This window comes from Rhinoraja longicauda, chromosome 31, assembly GCF_053455715.1.
Source record: "Rhinoraja longicauda isolate Sanriku21f chromosome 31, sRhiLon1.1, whole genome shotgun sequence".
In the NCBI taxonomy this organism is placed as follows: domain Eukaryota; kingdom Metazoa; phylum Chordata; class Chondrichthyes; order Rajiformes; family Arhynchobatidae; genus Rhinoraja; species Rhinoraja longicauda.
Window position 1 is genome coordinate 19549806 of NC_135983.1, and position 21453 is coordinate 19571258.

Here is a 21453-nt window from a genome sequence, read left to right on the forward strand (position 1 = left end):
GATCCAACACATGAACTGCAGCCTTCCTGAGCCATGCTGTGTTTGAAGCATTTAATAGCCAGGAGGATGAGTAGCACTCCCACTACAGTCCGGGCACTTGTGGGGGGGGGGGGGGGGGGGGGGTTGATTGGGGGGGGGGGTGAAGAGGAAAGAACAAATGGGAAAGGGAAGACAGACACAAAATGCTGGAGTAACTCAGCGGGACAGGCAGCATCTCTGGAGAGAACTTGGACGTTGTGTGAGAGGGTGGATGCATGGCAGATGCAGTGTGATGCATGGAGATGGATAAGTGTGAGGTTATCCACTTTGGTGGTAAGAATAGGAAGGCAGAGTATTATCTGAATGGTGTAAAGTTAGGAACAGGGGACGTACAATGAGATCTGGGTGTCCTAGTGCATCAGTCACTGAAAGGAAGCATGCAGGTACAGCAGGCAGTGAAGAAAGCCAATGGAATGTTGGCCTTCATAACAAGAGGAGTTGAGTATAGGAGCAAAGAGGTCCTTCTGCAGTTGTACAGGGCCCTAGTGAGACCACACCTGGAGTACTGTGTGCAGTTTTGGTCTCCAAATTTGAGGAAGGATATTCTTGCTATTGAGGGCGTGCAGCGTAGGTTTACTAGGTTAATTCCCAGAATGGCGGGACTATCATAAGTTGAAAGACTGGAGCGACTAGGCTTGTATACACTGGAATTTAGAAGGATGAGAGGAGATCTTATCGAAACGTTTAAGATTATTAAGGGGTTGGACACGTTAGAGGCAGGAAACATGTTCCCAATGTTGGGGGAGTCCAGAACAAGGGGCCACAGTTTAAGAATAAGGGGTAGGCCATTTAGAACTGAGATGAGGAAAAACTTTTTCAGTCAGAGAGTTGTGAATCTGTGGAATTCTCTGCCTCAGAAGGCAGTGGAGGCCAATTCTCTGAATGCATTCAAGAGAGAGCTGGATAGAGCTCTTAATGATAGCGGAGTCAGGAGGTATGGGGAGAAGGCAGGAACGGGATACTGATTGAGAATGATCAGCCATGATCACATTGAATGGCGGTGCTGGCTCAAAGGGCCGAATGGCCTCCTCCTGCACCTATTGTCTATTGTCTAGTGAATGGGTGATGTTTCGGGTCGAGACCCTTCTTCAGACTGATGTCAGGGGAGTGGGCGTACATAGATAAGGAAGTGTATAGATGAGGAAGTGTTAGGTGTGTAAACAGGACAAAGGGAATGCAGATCAAGGAAAATGTAGAATAGATCATTGTTAGTTGGGAGAAGGTAACAACAAAGCAAACAGAGATAAAATATAGTCGGAGACGGTTAGACTGGTTGGAGAACTGGGAAGAGGGAGGGGATGGAACTAGAGGGAAGGCAAGGGCTACTTCAAGTTAGAGAAGTCAATATTTAGCTGGGGTGTAAGCTGCCAAAGCGAAATATGAGATGCTGTTCCTCCAATTTGCGCTGGGCCTCACTCTGACAATGGAGGAGGCCCAGGCCAGAAAGGTCAGTGTGAGAATGGGAGGGGCAGTTAAAGTGTTGAGCCACCGGGAGAGCAGGTAGTTTAAGACAGACTGAGCGGAGGTGTTCAGTGAAACGATTGCCGAGCCTGCGCTTGGTCTCCCCGATATACAGGAATCCACACCTGGAACAGCCGATACATTAGATGAGGTTGGAGGAGGTGCAAGTGAATCAATGCCTCACCTGGAAAGACTGTCGGGGTCCTTGGACAGAGTCGAGGGAGGAGGAAAAGGGACAGGTGTTGCATCTCCTGTGGTTGCTGGGGAAATTACCTGGGGAGGGGGTGGTTTGGGTGGGAAGGCACGAGTTGACCAGGGAGTCACGGAGGGAAATGTCGGAGGATTATGTGCTGTGTACAACAGCTGTTGGGGTGGAAGGTGAGGACAAGGGGTACTCAGTCCCTATCATGAATGGGGGGAGAGTAAGCAAGAGCAGAGCTGCAGGATATCAGGGAGACCCCAGTGAGGGCCTCATCGACAATGGAAGAGGGGAATGAGGACATCTCCGATGACCTGGTATGGAACGCCTCATCTTGGGCGCAGATGCAACGTAGGCGGAGGAATTGGGAGAAGGGGATAGAGTCTTTACAGGAAGCAGGATGGCAAGATGTGGAGTCTAGATAGCGATGAGAGTCAGCGGGTTTATCATAGATGTTGGTGGATAGTTTGTCTCCTGTGATGGAGACGGTGAGAATGGGAAAGGGAATTGAGAGGGGAAGCTGTGAGAAGGGGGTAACAATATGGAGAGGGAGGGGAATGGATAGTTCTAGAACTGTGCGAACAAAGCAATGGTTTCACTCCTGCTTCCCCTTTTTCTCATTCTTATTCCCGTCACATGTTTGTGTGCCAATCATGAACAAATTGTTATTCACAAGGATTTTGATTTTAAGACTTGAGTGTGAAGCGGATGGAAATCATAACTCACCTACAGCAGCTTTACAACACTGACGAGTGCTCTGTGAGCAAATGTCAAGAGTCAAGTGAGTCAAAGGTGTTTAATTGTCCTTTATACTGACAACAGCACAATGAAAATGTACTTGGTGCATCTCAATAGGCCTGTAAACACATTACACGCAGATAAATGTATAATATTTTTTTTAATTCAATAAATTGATAGCTGCAATACCAGTGGGCCTTAACTCTGCAGGCTGCAAGGGCACTTGTGCAAGTTCCTGTACTGAATGAATTTCATTGCATTAAAAGGACATCCAGCTGGAAATTGGAAAAATAGGGCAATTCATGCTGATGATGTCACCTCTCTCTCATGGCTAATTCTGAAACATGTTTTAGATTGTGGGTCGAGAGGAAGACTAGGAGAGGGCGTTAGCAGATGCTTGACGTGCCACAAACCACAGAAAAAGATAAATCTATTGTTTTCCGTTGTTATTCGGAATACAGTTTGCATGCAGTCGTATCCCTTCAGTTATTAATCATTTCCTGTGCTGTGTTTGCATTTGGACACTGTGAGTTTTCTGAGGCTTGGAAAGTGCACTGCCAAAGGAGTTGTAGAGAGGCCTCGGGAGGGCTATTTATATTACAGCCTTTACATCTGTTCCTTCATCATCAATTGTTCAGTGTCTGGCAGGCCTAATCCAGACAATCTTTTAACTCATTCCAATTATTAATATTACAAAACAAGGACCTGATTTTGTTGAAAGGAATCGTGAAGCTTGAAAGCGCACGCGCTACCAGACTTAGGAACAGCGTGTTCTCCTCTGTTATCAAGCTTCTGAACGGTCCTTCCATGTACTAGGGTACTGTCCGAAGCACTTCAATTCCATTCCGGACATTGGACTTTGTCCCCGGAACACTACAATGCTGAGAACTATATTCTGCACTCTGTGTCTTTCTCTTTGCTCTACCTTTTGTACTCAAGTTTGACTTTTGATTGTGTTCAGTTCTGGGCACCTTGTTATAGCAAAGAAGTTGTCAAGCTGGGAATTGTAGAGAGAATGTTGCCAGGATGTTGCCAGGAGAGAATGTTACGAGGATGTTGCCAGGACTAGAGGGTCTGAGCTATAGGCAGAGGTTGAGTAGGCTGGGACTCAATTCCTTGGAGGATGATGGGTGATGAGGGGTGTTCTCACAGAGGTGTACAAGATCATGAGAGGAATAGATTGGGTAGATGCACAGAGTCTCTTGCCCAGAGAAGGTGAATCGAGCACCAGAGGACATAGGTTTAAGGTGAAGGGGAAAAGATTGAATAGGAATCTGAGGGGTAACTTTTTCACACAAAGGGTGGTGGGTGTATGGAACAAACTGCCAGAGGAGGTACTTGAAGATGGGACTATCCCAACATTTAAGAAGCAGTTAGACAGGTACATGGATAGGACAGGTTTAGAGGGATATGGACCAAATGCTGGCAGGTGGGACTAGTGTAGCTTGAAAATGTAGGCCGGTGCGGGCAAGTTGGGCTGAAGGGCCTGTTTCCACACTGTATCGCTCTATGACTCGATGACTTAATTGTATTTATGTACAGTATTATCTGAACTGATTGGATAGCATACAAAATAAAGCTTTTTACTGTACCTCCATACAGTAAAATACTAAATCTAAACCCAGTGACGAAACAATACACAGTGGTATCCAAAATGCACAGCAAACTTTGGGAAGGAAGAAACACCCGCGATGTGAGTCACCACATTCGGATACAGGTATGTAGGTTAATTGGCTGGGTAAATGTAAAAATTGTCCCTAGTGGGTGTAGGATAGTGTTAATGTACAGGGATCGTTGGGCGGCACGGACTTGGTGGGCCGAAAAGGCCTGTTTCCGGCTGTATATATATGATATGATATGATATGTTCTGCCTTCTTCCGTCAAAAATATGATTGTTGAATTGTTGAATACTTCCCATCAACCCACCCAAGAAGAAAATAATTTCAAGCAATAAATGTTATTCCTTCACATAATGGATTTTTGTAGAATTTTCAAAAGCTGAGGGGTACATTTTGAATGTTTTCATTACTTCCCTTTTCTGATTTTTTCCTCTCTCTTAATCCCACCTTACTTTCTCTGTTTTGGTGTCTGATTTGGCAGTGAATTTACACTCTCAAATTCACCCTACTTCTCAGTTCTTCATTTCTTTCTCACTCAATTATTTGCTCTCTATTTAGAAAGTCATTTGTTGGTTCAATGATTCGTTAACTGTATTTCCATTAACCTTATGGATTATTTTTTTTAAACCTAAAGGCGCACAAACCAGATTAATGAATGAGACACACAACACACTGCCCTGTTCCAGCAAAATGTAGCCCATAACTTTAGCTATGTACTCTTTGAAATGTAAGGCTGAGAAACATTGACTGCATTCTTACAGCACAGTTTACGATACGACACGATAGAACTTTATTTATCCCAGGAGAGAAATTGATCTGCCAACAGTCATAAAACACAAGATACATGAAACATGAAGTTAAAGTGACGAGTGGAAAGGATTGGGGATGTGCAAAGATTGGGGAGAGGGGTTGGTCTACCCCAAGACAGAAGGGGGAGGAGCTGTACAGTTTGATAGCCTGTACAGTTGAACAGTTTGATCGCCTATACAGTTTGATAACAGTTTAACAACTTTAGTGAAGTGTGAATATAAAGTTGTCCAGCAACAGTAAAAGATCTATCTGTCCGCACAGATAGATAGATGGGAATAATCCTTCAGCAAAAAGAGAGCAGGATTTCCTGCTAACGCCACAGTAACATCGCACTAGGAGAGAAATTAGGCAGGATACAAATAAAAGGTGTTTAAAAAAAATATTGCCTAAAAATGACCCAGTCCAGATGCAATGCATCAAAGGTTGCTGCTGGAAAGGAAGATGGAAAATGGTGGGATTCTGGACACCATCTTCTCGTCCTCCTCATACATTTGAGGTGTGAGAGAACCGAGGAACTGCAAATGTTACATTCTGGCTCAGGAGGCAGAGCAAGAGAGAGCAACCAGAAACTTGGGCCTGTGAATCTTACAGTGGTGGGGGGGGGGAGAGATAATTTCTCAAGGCACCAATGCAAGATCAAACAAATTCTAAAAATATGAATTAATAAGGTCATGGATTTGTTAAACAAAATGGTGTTAGATAGATCTAATTAAGTTATTTTATGTAGTAATTAGTAGGATTCATGAGGGTGGTGCAGATGATGCATGGATACAGACTTTTATATACAGACAACGGAAAAGTAAGATAATAGCGACATTGAAGGAATTGTGACTGCGCAGGTAAGGAGATTGGTCAAAGGGCTGAAATCAGAGTATACAGATCACTTTAAAGGAGGAAAGTCTGCAGTGCTGTTGTCCGAAGGTCAGCATTGGACAAGTGCTCTTCTTGATAAATAATAATGACCCATGTATAAAGGGATAGTTTTAAAGTTTTCAGATGATACAAACCTGAATATGTCATTGAGAAGACAAGGACAAAATGTTGAAATGGATGCATCCATAACAGATTACATTCAGCATAGAAATTTATTCACACAATGCTGGAGTAACTCAGCAGGTCAGGCAGCATCTCAGGAGAGAAGGAATGGGCGATGTTTCGGGTCGAGACCCTTCTTCATTCCTTCTCTCCTGAGATGTTGCCTGACCTGCTGAGTTACTCCAGCATTTTGTGAATAACTACCTTCGATTTGTACCAGCATCTGCAGTTATTTTCTTACACATTTAGCATAGAAATTGGCAATTTGGAAAGAAATATGAGGAAAAGTGTTTGAAACTAAATGATGTCGTTTTAATGGAGGTACAAAATAGTGAGAGGAATAGATCGGGTAAACGCACCTACTAGAATTTGTTGCCCAGAGTAGAGGAATCGAGAACCAGCGGATATAGGTTCAAAGTGAGGGGGGAAAGATTTAATAGGAACCTGAGGGATAACTTTTGTTACACAAAGGGCAGTGAATGTATGGACTGAGCTGCCGGAGGAAGTAGTTAAGGCAGGTACTAATGCAACATTTAAGAAATAATAATAACCAAGAAGTACTAATAACCAACAGGTGTAATGAACCGGATAGGTTTAGAGCGATCAGGGCCAAACGCTGCAGGTGGGACGAGTGTAGATGGGACATGTTGGTCGGTGTGGGCAAGTTGGGCCAAAGGACTCTATGAACCAGGCCATAGGTAGAAATCTTTGAAGGTGGCATGACATCAGAATTTAATAAATCCAATGACTCTTTATTAAAGAGGCAAATATAATCCTTGACATTCTTCACAAGAGGTCATAGAACAAGCAAACTTTACTAAAGCTTTATACAAAGGCCAAAGATCCAGAGCACACAAAAGGAAGATGATTATTGCAATTTGAAAGGAACTGTGCGAGTGGAGTGCGATGAACCAGATAGGTAAGTGTAAGATTTACATTCCACTAGTTGGCTAGAACCCCAGACTCACACATAGGTCTTCATCTCCAGGTCCCATGGATGCAGCAGGCTGACTGGTCAATCAGCAGAGGAACACTTGCCATCCCTCGATCAGTTCTGGATGTCTCGCCTAAGGAACTTTGATTTTTGCGGTGTATGAAATTATGATGTACACTGAGCCATTAGCAAATTTGCAGATGACACAAAGCATGAGCAAATGTGCAGATGACACAAAGCTGGGTGGCAGTGTGAACTGTGAGGAGGATGCTATGAGGATGCAGCGTAACTTGGACAGGTTGTGCGAGTGGGCAGATGCATGGCAGATGCAGTTTAATGTGGATAAATGTGAGGTTATCCCGTGGTAAGAACAGGAAGGCAGATTATTATCTGCATAGGGTGTCAAGTTAGGAAATGTGGAAGTACAAAGAGATCTGGGTGTCCTTGTTCATCAGTCACTGAAAGGAAGCATGCAGGTACAGCAGGCAGTGAAGAAAGCCAATGGAATGTTGGCCTTTATGACAAAAGGAGTTGAGTATAGGAGCAAAGAGGTCCTTCTACAGTTGTACAGGGCCCGAGTGAGACCGCACCTGGAGTACTGTGTGCAGTTTTGGTCTCCAAATTTGAGAAAAGACATTCTTGCTATTGAGGGCGTGCAGCGTAAGTTCACTAAGTTAATTCCCGGAATGGCGGGACTGTCATATGTTGAAAGACTGGAGCGACTGGGCTTGTATTTTAGAAGGATGAGAGGGGATTTAGAAGGATGAGAGGGGATCTTCTTGAAACATATAAGATTATTAAGGGATTGGACATGCTAGAGCATGTTTCCAATGTTGGGGGAGTCCAGAACCAGGGGCCACAGTTTAAGAATAAGGGGTAGGCCATTTAGAATGGAGATGAGAAAAACCTTTTTCACTCAGAGAGTTGTAAATCTGTGGAATTCTCTGCCTCAGAAGGCAGTGGAGGCCAATTCTCTGGGTGCTTTCAAGAGAGAGCTAGATAGAGCTCTTAATGATAGCAGAGCCAGGGGGTATGGGGAGAGGGCAGGAACGGGGTACTGATTGTGAATGATCAGCCATGATCACATTGAATGACTGTGCTGGCTCGAAGGGCCGAACGGCCTACTCCTGCACCTATTGTCTATCGAGGCAAATGGCCTGCTTCGGGTCACAGATAGTACATAAATTTCCCTGCTAAACCCGTGGAACATCTGTATTGGAGGAAGCAACCTGTCAACTATTTATATGGGTGGTAGAGCTGCTGCCACACTGCACCAGAGACCCAGGTTTAATTCTGACTTTGGGCGCTGTCTGTGTGGAGTTTGCATGTTCTTCTTGCAACCGCACAGGATTCCTTTGAGCACTCTGGTTTCTTCCTATGTCCAAAAGATGCAGGTTTGTGGGTTAAGGGACCTCCGTAAAATTGTCTCGATTGTGGGAGGAGTGGATAAGGAAGTGGGATAACAGAACTAGTGTGAATGGGGTGATCAATGGTTGGTGAGGACTCAATGGGCCAAAGGGCATGTTTCCATGTTGTATCTCTGAACTAAAACTAAATTAACTTTATGTTGCATTTTTAGCAGTGCAACTTTTTTTGAGAATAACAGCTGATTTAGTGCTGAGGACCCTTGCCTTTCAAGATCGATGCACTTTAAAGATTTGAATGCAAAGTTGGTGTGGGGTTGTGGTAAGGGTGGGGTATGGTGTAAAGTTATAGTTACAGCTAAACAAAGTTCTAGTTGGATCAACCCTTCAGAGCTGTGGGCACATAAACATAGAAAATAGGTGCAGGAGGAGGTCATTTGGCCCTTTAAGCCAACACCGCCATTCATTGTGATCATGGCTGATCATCCACAATCAGTAACCCGTGCCCATATCCCTAAATTCCGCTAGCCCCTTGAGCTCTAACTCTCTTTTAACTTCATCCAGTGAATTGGCCTCCACTGCCTTCTGTGGCAGACAATTCCACAAATTCATAACTCTCTGGGTGAAAAGGTTTTTTCTCATCTCAGTTTTAAATTGCCTCCCCTTTATTCTTAGACTGTGGTCCCTGGTTCTGGACATTGGGAACATTTTTCCTGCATCCAGCATGTCCAGTCCTTTTATAATTTTATATGTTTCTATAAGATCCCCTCTCATCCTTCTAAATTCCAGTGAATATAAGCCCAGTCTTTCCAATCTTTCCTCATTTGACAGTCCCGCCATCCCAGCGATTAACCTCGTGAACCTACGCTGCACTGCCTCAATAGCAAGGATGTCCGTCCTCAAATTAGGAGACCAAAACTGCACACAATACTCCAGATGTGGTTTCACAAAGTCGCACAACTGCAGAAGGACCTCTTTACTCCTATACTCAAATCCTCTCGTTATGAAGGCCAACATGCCATTAGCTTTCTTCATTGCACCACGCCCTATGAAAAATATGTTTGACTTGGGAGGGAGCAGGGTACAATTACTGGATGATTCATGGAGGGCAAAGGTTAATTTACACAAACTAGGATTTGAATTTATAAGATGATCAAAATCTTCAAGATATTAAGGCCACCAGATACATTAGGTAGATGAACTATTCTTGGCTGGATTTTAGATTGAGTGAGCAAAATCTACACAAAGTTGATGGAAGTTTAGAATTCGTTTCTGAGAGCAACTTCTGAGTTCAGTAATATGTTGATTTTATATGTTTTGATCGCCAATATATGCACAAGGGTGGACAAATGGAACAAACTTGAGTGGCTAAATGGCTCAGTCCTGTTGCAAGGTTTCCGTAGTCCAGGGTGGGTCTGACCAAGACCATTTCACATACAAGGCTGGTACAGAGATATCCATCACAACACGATGTGGTTTGCATTCAAACCCAGAAGTGAAAGGACTGATTGTTCTCCCACCCATTGCAGCATGTGCTTCCTCATGCTCCATTGATTGGGTTACTTCTGGACTCATGACATCAAAAGCACACGCTTAAATTAGGTTACGCGATCAGTCAGGCTTCAGTATGCAGAGATCATTTAATCATTGTCCGACAGGCTTGCCAGATTAAGATGATTGACATTCCTTAAACTGCAGTTGAGAGCTCAGCAGAAAAAGTGCAATCCTTCAGCTAAGGAAGGTTGAAGATGCTTGTGGGAATATATTTGCATATTTCCTCCCAAGCCTGTGTTAATAAGAACAGACATTGACTGTTTACCCTGGGAATCTGTTTCATGTTAAAAGATCAAGTCTGATCTACACCTCATTCCCTCTCTTGGTTATATGATCCCGACATTCTTAAATACATCCCATACCCAACAACAACAGAAATCTGTCACCTCACTTGACACTGAGCCTGAACAACCTTTTGTTGGTGCCTTTTCTACATTTCTTTGACTCACTGTGTAACGTAGTACTTTCTGACATCCTCTTTACACAGCTTGTCCTAGTTGCAAGAGAACATCTTGAGTTGCTTTCTCATGCAGAGCATTCCACAGCCAATGAAACGTTTCTGTTGGACTGCATATAGGTAACGTAACACGCAATGCGTTCTCAACAAAGCCCAAATGCAGAGTCCTAAACAACCAATGAGCCAAAGAAGGTTTTCCCTGTGGACTGCTTGAGTTTCCTCCAGATGCTCCGGTTTCCTCCCACATCCCAAAGACGTGCGAGTTTGTAGGTTAAGTGACTTCTGTACATTGCCCCTAGTGTGTAGGGAGTGGATGTAAAAGTAGCTTAACATAGAAGTAGTGTGAACGGTGATCAATGTTCACTTTGGCCTCAGTGGGCCAAAGGCCCTGTTTCTGTGCTGTATCTTTCCATCAATCGAATTATAAATATTGGTCAAGACTCGAGGGAAAACCTCACTTCCCTTCTTCAAATTAGCACAATGTTATTTGCATCCATCAAAGAATTAAAATAAGCCAATTCCAGGAGGGGAATGTTCCTCTGTTGCTGCCTTGAAGGATCAGCTTGGACACTTGTGCTTGGATCCGAGGCTGCAGGGACCAGTTTGTAATAGTGGAAGTGCTGAAAATCATTGAACGCAACTCTAAAGCAGTGCGCACCTCACACCTGGGGAGGCTGCAGCACCTGAGACATGCACCTGCTTCTCACACCTGCGGCGATGCCTGACTTTCTGAGTCAGCATCATGAGAGCTTTCAGCTGAGCCATCGATGACAATTCCATCTCCAATATTCTGGACTCTTCCACCAAAAAAATATATAGTTTCATTCATTTTAAATACCACAATCAGCTCACTCCTTAATCTTCTCTATATGAAGACATTGAAGCTAAGTCAAGGATTAGAAGTTTTCTGGAAATATGAAATACTCAAAAACCATTCAATTCTGAAATGATAAAATGTATGGATGACCATTGTTCCAATTAATCCGCAGATGTAACTAAGAGACTACAATTACAAAGTACATCTTTACCATCAACTGCTCCGTGTGTCAAAGCATTGCAATGTCTTGAGGTCCTTTACAGGAAAATGTGGTTTTGAAGAGATTGCAGAAAAGGTTTGTCAGAATGCTGCCTGGATTAGAGGATATTAGCTACAAGGAAAGGTTAGACAAACTTGGATTGCTTTCTCTAGAACAGTGAAGGTTGAGGGGGGACCTGACAGAAGTACATAAAATTATGAGAGGCAGAGAGAACCTTTTTTCTCAGGGTGGACATGTTCAAAAACTTTAAAGAGAGAGGAGCAAAGTTTAAAGGAGATGTGCAAACATGAACGCTGCAACTGAACGCTTTCTCCCGTCAGATGGGAACGCTTAATTAACATGGTATATTCCTCAGGTTAGCTTCAGCTTTGAGCTGCATAATAGGTCAAGAATCTACTGCTCACTTACAAAGATCTTTCATTTCTCCACCTAATGCAGTGGCAGCAGGTCTATTAAAAGACACTTGCGCTCTGTTTCATATCAGGTTGCATCAACTTGTTTACAAGGCGGTCCAGATGGTAACAGTCTTTGCCTTTCAATATTATTCCCATTTGCCATGTAATGTTATGGTGGCTCAATGGAAAAGAAATGCGACCTGTTAAGTTCAGTCAATCAAGGCTTGGACCAGGTGCTCTCAGTGGGAGGGACAGCCTTTAACCTATGATCTCTCAGCTCTAGAGTAGTGAGAGATGGCAACAGGTTGTAAATAGGGCAATTAATGGACAACATAGGTCTTTACCTTTCTAACTTACTCGCTGGAATTTAGAAGATTGAGGGGGGATCTTATAGAAACTTACAAAATTCTTAAGGGGTTGGACAGGCTAGATGCAGGAAGATTGTTCCCGATGTTGGGGAAGTCCAGAACTAGGGGTCACAGTTTAAGGATAAGGGGGAAGTCTTTTAGGACCGAGATGAGAACGTTTTTTTTCACACAGAGAGTGGTGAATCTGTGGAATTCTCTGCCACAGAAGGTAGTTGAGGCCAGTTCATTGGCTATATTTAAGAGGGAGTTAGATGTGGCCCTTGTGGCTAAAGGGATCAGGGGGTATGGAGAGAAGGCATGTACGGGATACTGAGTTGGATGATCAGCCATGATCATATTGAATGGCAGTGCAGGCTCGAAGGGCCGAATGGCCTACTCCTGCACCTATTTTCTATGTTTCTAATTAGTAAATGCTTCAGAAAAGCAGAGATGAGCAAAAAAAATCCATTCGTAGAGTGGAAAATAGATGATTCAACACATCAGACCAACGTTAGTGCTGTGAAAGAGTTCTTCGTCTTTCACCAGAGTGTTATTAAATGTATCACAAGCAAGCAATTACTCAATTTCCTTTTTGTGTGTAATTACTGAATCTACTTGCATCAGACTTTGGATGGAGCTATTTGGACCACAACAATTTGTTGCCTCAAGTTATCCCTTCTCAACTCCTGGTGTTGGTCTCCTGTCCTGGTGTCAATGGCACGGAGGCATAGACTTTATACAGCAGGGAAACAGGGTCTTTGGCCCAACTTGTCTATGCCAACCAAGTTATCCACCCTGGGCTAGTCCCATTTGCTGTTTTTGGCTCATTTCCCTGTAAACCTTTGCTCTCCATGCACCCGTCGTCTATGTGTCATTTGAACATTACAATTGTACCCCCCTCCACAGCTTCCTCTGGCAGATTGTTCCATATACCCACCATTTATCTGTGCGCATCATCTATATACTAAAAACTCTCGTTTGTTATCTTGTTTGTGACTGAACTTCAGCCAAAACGGTACACGATTAGGCCCACCTTACTCGCCATTGTCACTTTAGTGATAATGCAAGTAGTTTTATTGAAATCGGTGTTATATTTTTAAGTTATTCACATTTTAAAGTTTAAAAGGAGGGGAGGGGGAGGGCAGGAGGGAGTGAAGGGGGGAGTGGGGGGAGAAGGGAGAGGGGAGGGGGGGGGGTTGAGGAGACAGGGGAGGGGGGAGGACAGGGTGATGCACCAATGCAGGAGAGGTTTGGGCCTAACGGGTCCACTTGGTCTAGTGACTTTATATACCTCTATAACATCACTCCTCAATCTCCTGTGCTCCAACCATTCCACTCTCTCCTTATTTCCTTATACCTCAAGCCCTCCAGTCCCAGTAACATCCTTGTGCATCTTCACTGCATCCTTTCCAGCTTAATGACATCCTTCCGATGGTTGAGCGACCAGAAATGTACACAATACTCCAAGTGCGGTCAGTTATTACTCTTGGTGTTAGTCTCAGTTACTGCTTCCAATATCAGTTTCTACCCTGAGCATCAATTACTGGTCCTGCAGTCAGTTAGTGGTCCCGGTGTCAGTGACACTTACTACCGCTGGGGATAGTTGTTGCCACCAGTGTCATGAATTGATCCCTCTGTTGGAGTCCGTCACTGCTCTGGGTATCAGTTCCTGCTCCCGGAGCCAGTTACAAATCCTACAGTTGGGCGGCGAATGCAGCGCCGGACACCCGGGTTCGATCCCAACTACGGGTGCTGTCTGTACGGAGTTTGTACTTTCTCCCCGTGACCTGCGTGGGATTTCTCCGAGATCTTCGGTTTCCTCCCGCACCCCAAAGACGTACAGGTGTGTAGGCTAATTGGCTTGGTAGATGTAAAAATTGTCCCGAGTGGGTGTCGGATAGTGTTAATATGCGGGGATCGCTGGTCGGCGCGGACCCGGTGTGCCGAAGGGTCTGTTTCCGTGCTGTATCTCCAAACTCTAAACTAAACTCTAAAGTTCGGTATGGCCACTGCCATTGTTACTGATCCTGGTTTCAATGACTCTGGGAGCAGCAACTCCCTGGTTTCAATGACTCTGGGAGTAGCCTCCGTCAACACCGCATCTGCACCCGGGATGAGGTGTTTCACACTAGGGCGTCAGAGATGTCCTCGTTCTTCAGGAAACGTGGCTTCCCCTCTTCCATTATAGAAGAGGCTCTCACTAGGGCCTCTTCTATATCCCGCAGCTCCGCTCTTGCTCCCCCTTACCCCCATTCGTAACAAGGACAGAATCCCCCTCGTTCTCACCTTCCACCCCATCAGCCAGCGTATCCAACAAATCATCCTCCAACATTTCCCTCACCCCCAATGGGACCCCACTACTGGCCACATCTTCCCATCCCCTCTCCTGTCTGCGTTCCGCAGAGACCGTTCCCTCCGTAACTCCCTGGTCCACTCGTCCCTTCCTACCCAAACCACCCCATCCCCGGGCACTTTCCCCAGCAACTGCAGGAGATGCAACACCTGTCCCTTTACCTCCCCCCTCAACTCCATCCAAGGACCCAAATAGTCTTTCCAGGTGAGACAGAGGTTCACCTGCACCTCCTCCAACCTCATCTATTGTATCCGCTGCTCTAGATGTCAACTTCTTTACATCGGCGAAACCAAACGCAGGCTCGGCGATCGTTTCGCTCAACACCTTCGCTTAGTCCGCCTTAACCAACCTGATCTCCCGGTGGCTGAGCACTTCAACTCCCCCTCCCACTCCCAGTTTAACCTTTCTGTCATGGGCCTCCTCCAGTGCCATAGTGAGGCCCACCGGAAATTGGAGGAACAGCATCTCATATTTCGCTTGGGCAGCTTGCAGCCCAGCGGTATGAACATTGACTTCTCCAACTTTAGATAGTTCTTCTGTCCCTCTCTTCCCCTCCCCCTTCCCAGATCTCCCTCTATCTTCCTGTCTCCACCTATGTTCTTCCTTTGTCCCACCCCCCTGACATCAGTCTGAGTTACTCCAGCATTTTGTGAATAAATACCCGGTTTCAATGACAGTTCCTGCTCCCAGTACTGTTACTGCTTCCATCTATTACTGCTCTTGCATCGCGTAACTTGGAACTCAATCAGTTGCTGCTCCCAGAGTCAGTTAATGCTCCAGGTGAGAGTTACAATACCTGGTGTTGGTGCCTGTTACTGCACCTGATGCTGGTTACTGCTCCTGCTCTCAGTATCACCTGTGCTCTTCCATTACTTCCTGCTTCCATCGTTGGTTACTGCTACTAGTATTGGTTATTGTTAGCAGCTACTACTACTGCTAGGCTCCCTCACTTCTCCTCCTGATTGTGTCAGTTACTGACCTGGGCATCAGTTACTTGTACTGGTGGTATCGGTTACTGCTATCAGCTCCCAGTATCAGTTACTGCTGCCAATGTCAGTTATTATTGCTGGTACTAGTTACAGATCTTGTGTGGGAGTGTGTTAGTGTGGGAGGAGTGTACATGGGTGCTTGTTGGTTGATGTGGACTTGGTGGGCTGAAGGGGCCGTTTCCATGCTGGACCACTCTACAGGTACCTGCTCCAGTCATAGGCACCGCTCCCACTGTTAGTTTTAATTCCTAAATCAATTACTGTCATAGAGCACAGAATAGACCTTTTCACCCAACTCTTCCATGCCAAACAAGATGCCCATCAAAGCTGGTCCCATTTACCCACCTTTGGCCCATATCCTTCCAAAGCTTTCATATCCATGCACCTGTCCCAGTGTCTTGTACATATTGTTTATGTACTTGCTTCAACCACGCATTCATGCAGCTAGTTCCATATATGCTTCACCCTTTAAGTGAAGAAGTTGCCCTTCAGGTCCCTTTTAAATATATCCCTTCTCACTGTAAACCTATGCCCTTACGTTTTTGATTCCCCTTTCTTGAGAAAAAGATGTGAAAACTTCCCTTATCTATACCCCTCATGATTTTATATCTATCCGGTCACACTCCCCCCCACCCCCCCGTTACAGTTCAAAAAATTAAGTCCTAGCCTATAAGTAGGCCCTTGAGTCCAGCAACAAACTTGTAAATATTCTTTGCACTCATTCTAATTCATCCACTCCTGTCAGTTACTGCTCCTGGTGTCAGTTACCACCCTCACTGTCAGTTACTATCTGTGGTACCGCCCCCACTGTTTTCAGTGTCGGTTATTGTTCTCAGAGAGCGGTGACCAAAACTGTCTGGCGTCCATTACTGGGCAGTCACGGTGGCACAGTTGCTGCCTGACAGCGAATGCAGCGCTGGAGACCCGGGTTCCATCCCAGCTACAGGTGCTGTCTGTACGGAGTTTGTACGTTCTCCCCGTGACCTGCGTGGGTTTTCTACGAGATCTTCGGTTTCCTCCCACACTCCAAAGACGTACAGGTTTGTAGGTCAATTGGCTTGGTAAATGTAAAAATTGTCCCTAGTGGGTGTAGGTTGGTGTTAATGTACGGGGATCGCTGGTCGGCGCGGACCCGGTTGGCCGAAGGGTCTGTTTCCGCACTGTATCTCTAAACTAATCTAAAGTACTGCTCTCAGTGTCAGTCACAGCTCCTGCTATGAATTACTTCTCCTGATGTCAGTAACTGTCCCATATAAATGTCAAGGTATCACAAAATGATGGAGTAACTCAGCAGGTCAGGCAGCATCTCAGGAGAGAAGGAATGGGTGACATTTCGGGTCGAGACCCTTCTTCAGACTACCATTGTCTACATATTTGTTGCAATGAATGGCAGTTAATTAATCGTCTAACTGCACGTCTTTGGCAACTGGAGTTCTTTGAGCTCACAGCAAACTCCACACAGACATCACTAGAGATCAGGACTGAATCCCAGTCATTTGAGCTGTGAAGCAGCAACACTACCCATTGTACAACTGTGCCACTCATTTGGGAGTTACTGCTCCCAGGATGAGTTACTGTCACTGATGTCCACTACTTCTCTGTGTTAGGTTCTCCAGTCAAGCACAGCCAACTGCTCCAGCACGGTGCAATCAATGTGCTTCAGCATCACTCTCTTCATTGCAAATCATTCCACCCTGGTCATCATTTGTAGCAACACAGAAAAAGCTACCATAAAGTCACATGGGCTGCATTCATCGGTGGATCAGAGTTGGTTTAACCCCCCCCCCACAAGGGCTAAACCCACTCCAATGCTCCAGAGCTGTCCGACATGAATGTTACTTCCCATATTTCTTGCAACTTAGGAGACAATTTGATCCTTCAAGTCAATGCTAGGGCCTGAGGGTAGGCAGGCAGCCCAGTCAGAGGGCTCTTCTCCTTCTGTGCAGTTAAGCTGGTCTCTTAGCTGCAGTCTTGGATGCAGTTAAGCATGGTTCAATGGTGCTTTTATTGTCACATGTGTGAAGTGCAAACGCACGGTGAATTTATTTTCTTGCAAAGAGTCCAGTAGAGTATTGCCATACCAAAGCACATCCTCGATTAGCAAATTGTACAGAAATAGTCTACTGATCCCACGCGCAAGAGGCGCTAGGTTTTGTGCCATTTTCAAAGTCTAGCCCTGTTCTAGTGTTCTGAGCATTGCCCGTTCCAGGCAAGCCCCAGGCTGTAGTGGGCCTCCAGCTGTTGCCTTCCCTTGGATCTGTGGATCGACCAGCAAACCAATGTCCTCACATCGCCCGTACACCTTTTCCACACTGGCAGCTCTGGGATTCTCTCCCTTTGTCACTCCATGTTGCTGCCTCCTTCTCCTTCTTTAAGCACACTGCAATACTTGATTCTTTGACCACGGTTTGGGTCATTAGCACTAACATTCTGTTTCGTAGCTCAGTGCCTGATGCACTTCAGGTGGTTAACAATGCTTTATATCTGCAACGCTGGTGTCGTTAGGTCTTGATGAACATATAGAATGGATGATAGTAGATATATTCCAGCTTCATGAACTGTTAGGTGCGTACGGTGAGATATCAGGGAGCGAATAAAGTATCCCAATGCATCTCACCAGATGGTGCTCCTGATGGATTTCAATGGCCTGATTTGGGGATTGATCGACTTATTGGGAAATATGCTGACAAAGGCCTTTCCAAACCCACAATATTCAAAGCATAATATCAAATAATCACCATTGCAGTTGCAGCTTTCGGGGCCATCATCACATGGCCTTTCAATGTCCAACCTGGTCAAACACTCTTCCCACTCTCTAGCATTCTGTTTCACAAACAAAACAAAAAAAAGCATTTGATGGGGAAAAACACCATATTATCTAAATTCCCTGTGATTGTTCTCCCTCTATTCTGCACCTCTCAATATCCAGAGGATTAGTTTACAATTCCAGCTGAACCCAAGGCAGTCCTGCAAGATTGGGAATTCCACTGAACAAATTGTCCAGATGATAGAAAGGACTAGGAGGGGGGGGGGGGGGGGAGTGTTTGCACTCCCCTTCATTGCAGAGAAGCAGAAGCAAACACTATGGGCAAAACTTTCAACATAGATTCCAAGCCAAGAACCTGTAAAGCACATCTGTCTGAAGAAGGGTCTCGACCCGAAACGTCACCCATTCCTTCTCTCCAGAGATGCTGCCTGACCCACTGAGTTACTCCAGCATTTTGTGATACCTTTATAGAGCGATCACTGACCCATTTCCCTACGCGTTTTACCCTTCTCAAGGCAAAAGCACAGATCTTCAGTACTATCTTTTGTGATTCAAGCAAAAGTAAATCTCGAAAAGGTAAATGGTCAAGGAACCCACTCTGTTACCAACAAGAACAACTCACCCATGAGAAGATTTAGAAGGACCTCCTGACCCGCTGGTGTGTGACTTTTGGTCAGGCAGAGCAGTGTACAGCCAATCCAGGGGATGCCATGGCCTGTGATTCCAATCAGCTTGATTATGGGCCTGGCACTGCTCCAGGTGGACGAGCTCCTGGCACAGACTCCCATCCTTTTGGACAAGCAGATATCAATCGCCAGCAAAGAGTTAATAGCAATCTCTTTGAAGGAAGGGTTGAGCTGCATGCAGTCCTCCTCTGGTAGCTGGGCGGAATCCTTGCTGTCGCTGGGAGCCTGCTGTGGTGGCCCTGCCTGCCCGCTGTACTTCTTCACCGGACTTCTGCCCTCATGAGTGCTCCTCACGGGCTGGTTCAGAGACATGAACTCAGGTCTGTTTAAAACATTGTTTCGCTCCTTGGCCCTGGATCTGTTGTGCTGAGCTGGCATTGCAGGCTCCCTTGTATTTCCTCCACTTTTAAATTAAAAAAATAGGAAAATAAATCTTTGATGCGGGCAATCGTGGTTTGCTAGCTGGCCCTGCTGTTTGCAGCCTCTTGCACCAGTTAAATTTAGACTGGAAGAATTCAAAACCTATTTACTGTGCAGCTCATCCTGGCCTGACAGCTGCATATGCTGCAACTGACTGACATTTGTCCAAGCCAATTAACAATTCATTCCACCGTTGGCCGATCCAAGCCTATAACAGCAAGGGATGGGTCCTCAGCTCAGAATTGCTTTTCCATTTGCAGTACCAGCAATGCACCATGGGTTGTGTAGTTCCTCAGTCCCACAGGAGTACCAACAATAGAATTTAAAGCGTGCTGGATGGAACTGCAGATGCTGGTTAAAACCATAGAGACAAAAAGCTGCAGTATCTCAGCAGGTCAAACAGCATCTCTGGAGAAAAGGAATAGGTGACCTTTCAGACAAGAATGTGTAAGAAAATAACTGCAGATGCTGGTACAAATCGAAGGTATTTATTTCACAAAATGCTGGAGTAACTCAGCAGGTCAGGCAGCATCTCAGGAGAGAAGGAATGGGTGATGTTTCGGGTCGAGACCCTTCTTCAGACAAGAATGGTGTGAAGGAGGGTCTCCAAAGACGTACAGGTATGTAGGTTAATTGGCTGGGTAAATGTAAAAATTGTCCCTAGTGGGTGTAGGATAGTGTTAATGTACGGGGATCGCTGGGCGGCACGGACTTGGAGGGCCGAAAAGGCCTGTTTCCGGCTGAATATATATGATATGATGACCCGAAATGTCACCTATTCCCTTTCTCCAGAGATGCTGTCTGACTCACTGAGTTACTCCAGTTTTTTGTGTCTATCTGTAGAATTTAAAGCACTCTTTGCTGAAGATTTGGAGTCACTATACTTGTAAAATTTTCTAGATGGTTTGATTAACCTGGGAGGTAAAATGACAGAGACATAAAATTAAATAAAGAATAATGCAAGATCATCATGAGATGTTTCGAGTCACCAGCCTTCTGGACTCTTCAGGAACTAAACAGCATTTTAGCTCAGTGGGTCACCCCACTCTGGCATTTCCCCACCTTTTTGACGTGCTCTTATATTTCTGGGATGCAAGCAAGATATGGTCCTCCAATGCCCTGGATCGACCACTTGGAGTCATATGTCCAGCAAGACATGGGGGCTTTCCACCTCTGAGCAGCATTTTGAATCATTTGAGTTTTTACAAATATGTAATACTCTTCAGTGTTATCTGTCAATGCTTACCCACAAATCAGTGCATTTGTTAAATCTGTCACAGTGCCTCTCGACATTAGTACAAGGTTTCGCTTTGTTTTGTGTTCAGCTGGAATCTGAATATATTTTGGAATCGTTCATGGAAGAGCTAGATATTCTCTCAGTGTTCTGGATCAACATTCCTCTCTCAACACCACCACCAAAAATCCAATCAACAGTCGTTTACCCCATTTGTCATTGGTGGAACTGGGGCGTGTGCATTGAATTGCCACATTCAACAACAGCGTCCCCAAAAGTGCTTTATTTTGGGATCCCCCTTAGCAACAAACTACAACATAAAACTCCCTCATAAAACTTTCTACTCTTAATCAGGAATCTTTGTGCAAGAAGGTTGGGAGTACTTTCCCCATGTAAAACTGCAGGTGTTGGAGGTTGAGTAAACATTCCAATATGAGATAAACATTTGATGGGTTTGGGTATTTAGAGGTATGAAACCATATCGATTTGTGGTAATAGTTCGAATTGAATGGTGGAACGAACTTAAGAGGCTCATTGGCCTGTCTCTTATTCCAAGTAAAATTGACATCTCAATTTCTCTGCACACTCAAAATGAACATCAGAATCCTTTTAACCGTCTAATTTAATTACGGGAAATGCCAACACATAATGCCAACACAGAAGATGGAACTTCAACTATGTGCTCCTCCAGCATATTAATTTCATGAAATTGAATGGATTGAATCTTTCCAGCAGATAAATGCAGTGGACTTGAAGCCTGTAAATTTCAGAATCTGGGTGGTTGCCACTGAAACAGGTCAATATGCAAGACCATATAATGCCTCGTGTGAAGGTCACACCTCAGTTTTACATTGGTGTTCATTAATTAAGAATGTCCCGCGAATCATGTTGATTTAAAATTAATATCCCTAATGGTAGGGTAGACGTGCTCCTGCATTTCACTTTAAGTATTGATGCCTTCTTTGGAAATCAGACAATAACAAATCCTGAGATGTTCTCAACTGATCGATGGGGT

At 44.9% G+C, this 21453-nt stretch overlaps 1 protein-coding gene across 1 annotated transcript in view; it reads right to left on the minus strand.

Annotated features, from left to right (window-relative positions):
* LOC144608489 (inactive phospholipid phosphatase 7) overlaps window positions 1-19426 on the minus strand; it is a 40798-nt gene extending 21372 nt beyond the window's left edge. The window contains exon 1 of the mRNA XM_078426313.1: window positions 18721-19426. Within this exon, the coding sequence (XP_078282439.1) occupies window positions 18721-19162 (442 nt within the window). The 5' untranslated portion in view covers window positions 19163-19426. The remainder of the gene's footprint in view (window positions 1-18720) is intronic.
* Window positions 19427-21453: the final 2027 nt, after the last annotated feature.